General features: G+C 41.1%; 1 protein-coding gene across 1 annotated transcript; it reads left to right on the forward strand.

Moving 5' to 3' along the window:
• ETH_00032360 (uncharacterized protein) lies at positions 1 to 6729 on the forward strand (the record flags this gene model as incomplete). Its single annotated transcript, XM_013377936.1, has 10 exons — positions 1 to 432; positions 1029 to 1149; positions 1747 to 1898; positions 4559 to 4760; positions 5292 to 5512; positions 5886 to 5927; positions 6082 to 6180; positions 6262 to 6360; positions 6442 to 6540; positions 6622 to 6729. 10 exons carry the CDS (start codon positions 1 to 3, stop codon positions 6727 to 6729), a joined length of 1575 nt encoding a protein of 524 aa, XP_013233390.1.
• Between the last annotated feature and the right edge of the window lie 16 nt (positions 6730 to 6745).

A 6745-nucleotide genomic window follows, 5' to 3' on the forward strand; every position in this document is an offset into this window, starting at 1 on the left:
ATGGCTCGTAGGGGCTTCGTGAGAGAGCTGCAGGTCTTGGGTGTACGTCCACCGTGCATATATTCTTGCGCTCACCCCTCCTCACTAGCAGCAGCAGCAGCGGGAACAGCAGCAGCAGCAACAGCAGCAGCAGCAGCAGCAGCAAGAAGCCCGCGCACCTCCCAGTTCTTTCCGCAGCGTCGCGGCACTTGTTCGTCCGTGCACCAGCTGGTGAAGATGACGAACAGTAGCAGCAGCAGCAGCAGCAGCAGCGGCAGCAGCAGCAGCAGCAGCAGCAGCACAGCTTCGGCGAGTGTTTTAGAAATGCTGCGTAGACAGATAGACGCGAATTTGGCGCACCACAAACCTGGGGAATGTCCTTTAACCAAAAAGGAAATTTTGGATTTGGGACAGCTCCAAAAAGAAATCGAATTTCAAGAAGACATCCACGGAGTTAGCTGCTGCTACTGCTGCTGCTGCTGCTGCTGCTGCTGTTGGTGCTGCTGCTGCTGCTTTTGTTGTTGTTGTTGTTTTGCGGGGGGAAGTCAAAGGGGTATCAAGTCTTTTGAGTGGCGGCTGGGGCGGAGGGATGTGAGGGAGCTGCTGCTGCTGCTGCTGCTGCAACAGCAGCAGCAAAGAAGAAGAAAGAACGAACTTAGGAAATGAAAAAAGAAGTGACGCAGCAGCAGCAGCAGCTGCACGAAGCGTTTGCTGCTGCTGCTTCCCTTTGGATTTAAAGAAGGCTCCCCAGCTGCTCTTTTGCTAAACATTTTTGCTTATGAATTGTTTGAATTAATTTCTTTTTCTTGCTAATGAATTCTTTAAATTAATTTCAATTTTTAAACTGCCGTGAATAAAGATCGAAGTGGAGAGCGAGATGGTTGTCTTGAGAAGTTGTTTTTCGTCTTTTCCCATTTCGCCATTTCCCGACATTCTTCTTGTTTTTCCCTTCCTATCTTTCCTCGAAATACCATTTTAAATCTTTTTTCACATTATTAATTCTTTTTAACTTCTTTCCCAAGTTTTGAATTGTTTGCTGCTGTCTGCAGAAAGGCATCAAAGTGGCTCACCTGTTTCACAACACAAGTCCGGCGATCTTGTACGAAGAAGCTCTAAAACACGAGCCCATGAGTTTTATTTCAAACACTGGGGCTCTCTGCGTCTCCTCAGGTGCGGCGATGTCAAAAATTCAAAAGAAAAGAAATGAAAACTTTCCCAGTTGCTGCGGCGCGCGCGCGGCCAGCTGGGGTGTACAGGCAGCTGATGGCGGTGCGAAGAAAGCGGAAAGCGCGAAATTAAGAAATAAATGCCAACGAGAAAAGCTCTTTGAATTAGCAACTCATAAATAAAATAAATGAATGATAAATAAACAAGCAAATAAATGAATTGGATCTAAGATTATGCAAGAGCCAATCAAAATAACCAGATTCAAAAACGCAAATTCTCAACGGAATTGTACTTTTATGATTATTCAAATCCAGAGAATCCATTTCAAATATTAAATTGCTTTTTGTTTCTATTTTAAATTGCCGGTGCGTATATGCTGTTTGTGGGCTCCACATTTGTATCCTCCTTTGCTGCACATTCAACTTGAACGAATTGCGTTTCTTGAATTTGAAAGATCAGTCTTGAACAGCAGAAACTGAATGCCATTTGACATTTGAAGTAGAATGTAAAAGTAATAACGATGGAAACTGAATTGAAAAGAAACAAGTTGGAGTTTCGAAATTCAAGTTTCGAACTTCAAGTTTTGAATTTCAACTTCAGGACTGAAGACGGGCCGCTCGCCCGCAGACAAAAGAATCGTCGAAGAGCCTTCAAGTTGTGACTCCATTTGGTGGGGGAAAGTAAATATCAAAATGAAAGAAAGGGCCTACTTGACCAACAGGGAGCGCGCCGTCGACTACCTCAACCTCCAGGTCCAAACCCTAAACCCTAAACCCTAAACCCTAGCTCAAACCCTGGCCGAAACTCGAGCCGAAACTCTGGCCTGGACGTGCGCCGCTGCGCGGCCTCGCTGCAAGCCCAAACCCTAAATCCTAGCCTAAACCCTAGCCCAAACCCTAGTCTGAAGGTGCACCGCTGCGCGGCCTCGCTGGAAACCCTAAACCCTAAACCCTAATTTCGGAGTGCCTGGTCAAAACCCTAAAGACGCAGCGTTCCAAACACTCAACACTGGTAAACCCTAAACCCTAAACCCTGGCTCAATTGGGGAGAATTCGTCCGAAGTAAATTAAATTAAAATGAATCGAATTTAATTGAATTATATTAAATTGAAGTCCGAGTAACTCGTTTTGAATTTCGAATTTAATTCATTCAAGTTTGAGGCGAAGAAACCCTTTCTGAGTTTGCTTTCATCATAAATGGATTTAATTTGAAGTAAATTTGAATTTAATCCAAATTCAATTCAAATTTAATTTAATTTGAATTAAATTTGAATTTAATCCAAATTCAATTCAAATTTAATTTAATTTGAATTAAATTTGAATTCGAATTTGAATTTGAATTAGGATTTCTTTTCAACGTGGAGCACCATTTTTGTGCATATTTAAATGTTGAACATTTTGAAATTGAAATGAATAAAAATTTGGATTTAAATTGAACTTGAATTGAAATTGAATCTAATTTGAGTTGAAGTTGAAATTGAATTTATAATCTAGATTTAAATTTCGTTTTAATTAGATTTGAATTAGATATAGATTAGATTTGAATTAAATATAAATTCAAATTCAGTGAAATTTCAATTAAATTCGGATTCCAGTTAAGTCAGGTTCTGCCCCTCATCTTTCACAATCAACTCCACTTTCTGAATTGAATTTGAATTTGAAATTAATTTGAATTCGAATTTGAAATTAATTTGAATTCGAATGTGAGATTAATTTGAATTTAAAATGAGTTTGAATTTGAAACTAATTCGAATTTGGCATTTATTTGAATTCGAATTTGAGTTTGAATTTAAAATTAGTTCGAAGTGGAATTTGGATTTGAAATTGCTTTGAAATTGGAATTAATTTGGAATAAATTTGAATTTGAAGTGAATCCGAATTGCATTTGAATTGAATTTGAATTTAGTTTGTATTTAATTTGAATTTAATTTAGTTTGAATTTAATTTGAAATCAGTTTGAATTCAATTTGCACTGAATTGAATTTGATTCGATTTCAATTTGGAATTAATTTGAATATGAATTTAGATTTAAATTTGAATTTGAATATAAATTTGAATCTGACTTCGAATCTGAATCTGAATCTGCATCTATGTCTGAATCTGAATCTGAATCTGAATTAAATTTGAATTTGAATTTCATTAAATTCGAATTAAATTTGAATTAAATTTGAAATAAATCTGAATTAGATTTGGACTAAATTTGAATTGATTTAAAATTGATTTTATTAATTTGAACTTGAGTTTGAAGTTAATTTCAATTTAAATTTGAAATTAGTTCGAATTTGAATTTGAAATTAATTTGAATTTGAATTTGAAATTTGTTTGAATTTGAATTTGAAATTAATTTGGGTTTCTACTCAACTTGAATTTGAACTTGAGTTTGAAATTAAATTTGAATTTGAAATTGATTTATATTTGAATGTGAAGTTAATTTGAACTTTAATCTGAATTTGAAATCAATCTCAATTTAAATTCGGAATTATTTTCAATATGCAGTTAATTTGAATTTGAACTTGAATTTGAATTTGAAGTCGATTTGAATTTGAAGTTGATTTGAAATTGATATTGATTTGAATTCGAAAGTAATTTAAAAGTGAAACTGGTTTGAATGCGAATTTAAATTTGAAATGAAATTGAAATTAATTTAAATTTGAATTTGAATGTGAATTTGAATTTGATTCAGTCTGAAGCTGAATTTGAATCTGAATCTGAATTTGAATTTGAATCTTTCTTAAATCTTCACTAAATATGAATTTAGTTTGAAATAAATGTGAATTAAATCTTCATTAACTTTGAAATAAATCTGGATTAAGCTTGAACTGGATATGAATTAATTTTGAACTAAATTTGAATTAATTTTGGATTGATTTCGAGCCAGTGTTGAACTGAATTTGAATTAATTTTGAAATAAGTCTCCATCAAATCTTCATTGATTCGTCGTTAAATTTGAATTAAATGTAAATTAAATTTGAAATAAATATAAACTAAATTTGAAATAAATCTTAATTCCCATTTCCACCTTCACCCAATCCCCACCCGAAACCCTTCAACCACCAAAACTGCCCCAATTCAAAACAGCAACCCACAACAAACCAAAATAAATTCAAAATAAACAAAAAATAAACACAAATGTATCAAACTAAACCAAAATAAACCAAAATAGTTCAATTAAATTCAAATAAATTCGAACAAATTCAAATAAATTCAAATTCAAAGAAATGGAGCTGAATAATGTTGCATTTAGGACCAGTTGTGCGTGGTGGACGGCTTCGCGGGTTGATAGATGCATCAAAATGACTCAAATAAATTGAACAAATTCAACTAAAGTAAACGAATTCAAATATATCAATTCAAATTCGAACAAATTGAAACAAATTCAAAGAAATTAATGAAGTTGCATGCCTTGCATGCAGGACCAGTTGTACGTGGTGGACGGCTTCGCGGGCTGGGACTCAGCCCACAGAGTGAAGATTCGCGTTATAGCCAGCCGCGCCTACCACGCCCTGTTCATGCAAAACATGCTTGTCTTGCCTTCTCCGCAAGAACTCAGGGACTTTGAACCAGATTTCACAATCTATAACGCTGGGTGTTTCCCCGCTAATAGATTCACTGAAGGTAAGGCTCTCTAGCTAGCTAGCTGGCTGGCTGGGTGGCTAGCTGGGTGGCTAGCTGGGTAGCTAGCGAGGTATATAGCTAGCTAGCTCGCCTTGCCTTCTCCCCAGGAACTCAGGGACTTTGAACCAGATTTCACAATTTATAATGCGGGATGTTTCCCTGCTAATAGATTTACTGAAGGTAGGGATCTCTGGCTAGCTAGCTAGCTAGCTAGCTAGCTGGGGGGAGGCATGAGTGGGTACTTAGCTTGGTATGCGGGGGGGTAGGTGGGTAGATGGCTAGCTAGATGGGCGGGGAGGCAGAGAGGTTGACGGATAGACAGCTAGCTAGCTAGCGAGCTAGCTAGCCAGGCATATAGCTAGCTAGCTAGCTAGCTAGCTACTGTCTGGAGCAGAGATGCGTTTATGTTTCTGATTGCGTGGAGCCTCTCCGCCCCTCCCTTCGACCCGTTCTCTCCTCTCCCAGAGCACTTGCCGCAGTGTTCAGGATTCAGGGTTTAGGGTTTAGGGTTTAGGGTTTGTGTGTGCGCAGGGGTCACGAGCCAAACCTCGGTGGCTTTGCACCTGGGAAAGCGGGAAATGGTAATCTTGGGGACGCAGTATGCGGGGGAAATGAAAAAAGGAATTTTGACTTTGATGATGTATTTAATGCCAAAGAAAGGACTTCTGCCTTTGCACTCTTCCTGCAACGTGGGGCCCCGCGGCGACGTCACGCTCTTCTTCGGGCTCAGCGGCACCGGAAAAACCACCCTCGTAAACCCTAAACCCTAAACCCTGAACCCTCCTAAATCCTACGCCCTAAGAGGCCCTCAACGATTGCGTCACGCACTCCAGCAGCCAGTTCCACTCGCAGACACACTCAAATACGCACCGCAGAACCATTACCCACTACCCACTCTCCATGACTTGTGCTTTAGGGTTTAGGGTTTGGAATTGCTAGGGTTTAGGGTTTAGGGCTAAGCGTTCTTGTTGAGTCCGCGTGTCTTGACTGTGACCTTGTGGGAGAGGACGAGCACGTCTGGTCAGCTGTTACGCGAAGTGTACTGTGGACTAGGGTTTGAGGGGTTTAGGGTTTGGAATTGCTAGGGTTTAGGGTTTGTGGTTAGGGTTTAGGGTTTGTGTGTAGTCGGCTTCCCTTGGCCGCGAGCTGGTGGGCGACGACGAGCACGTCTGGTCCGGCTCGACGAGCACGTCTGGTCCGGCTCTTCAACATAGAGGGCGGCTGTTACGCGAAGTGTACTGTGGACTAGGGTTTGAGGGGTTTAGGGTTTGGAATTGCTAGGGTTTAGGGTTTGTGGTTAGGGTTTAGGGTTTGTGTGTAGTCGGCTTCCCTTGGCCGCGAGCTGGTGGGCGACGACGAGCACGTCTGGTCCGGCTCGGGGGTGTTCAACATAGAGGGCGGCTGTTACGCGAAGTGTACTGTGGACTAGGGTTTGAGGGGTTTAGGGTTTGGAATTGCTAGGGTTTAGGGTTTGTGGTTAGGGTTTAGGGTTTGTGTGTAGTCGGCTTCCCTTGGCCGCGAGCTGGTGGGCGACGACGAGCACGTCTGGTCCGGCTCGGGGGTGTTCAACATAGAGGGCGGCTGTTACGCGAAGTGTACTGTGGACTAGGGTTTGAGGGGTTTAGGGTTTGGAATTGCTAGGGTTTAGGGTTTGTGGTTAGGGTTTAGGGTTTGTGTGTAGTCGGCTTCCCTTGGCCGCGAGCTGGTGGGCGACGACGAGCACGTCTGGTCCGGCTCGGGGGTGTTCAACATAGAGGGCGGCTGTTACGCGAAGTGTACTGTGGACTATGGTTTGACGGGTTTAGGGTTTGGAATTGCTAGGGTTTAGGGTTTGTGGTTAGGGTTTAGGGTTTGTGTGTAGTCTGCTTCCCTTGGCCGCGAGCTGGTGGGCGACGACGAGCACGTCTGGTCCGGCTCGGGGGTGTTCAACATAAAGGGCGGCTGTTACGCGAAGTGTACTGTGGACTAAGGTTTGAGGGGTTTAG

Source organism: Eimeria tenella, genomic scaffold (assembly GCF_000499545.2).
Source record: "Eimeria tenella Houghton genomic scaffold, Eth_scaff68, whole genome shotgun sequence".
NCBI lineage: Eukaryota > Apicomplexa > Conoidasida > Eucoccidiorida > Eimeriidae > Eimeria > Eimeria tenella.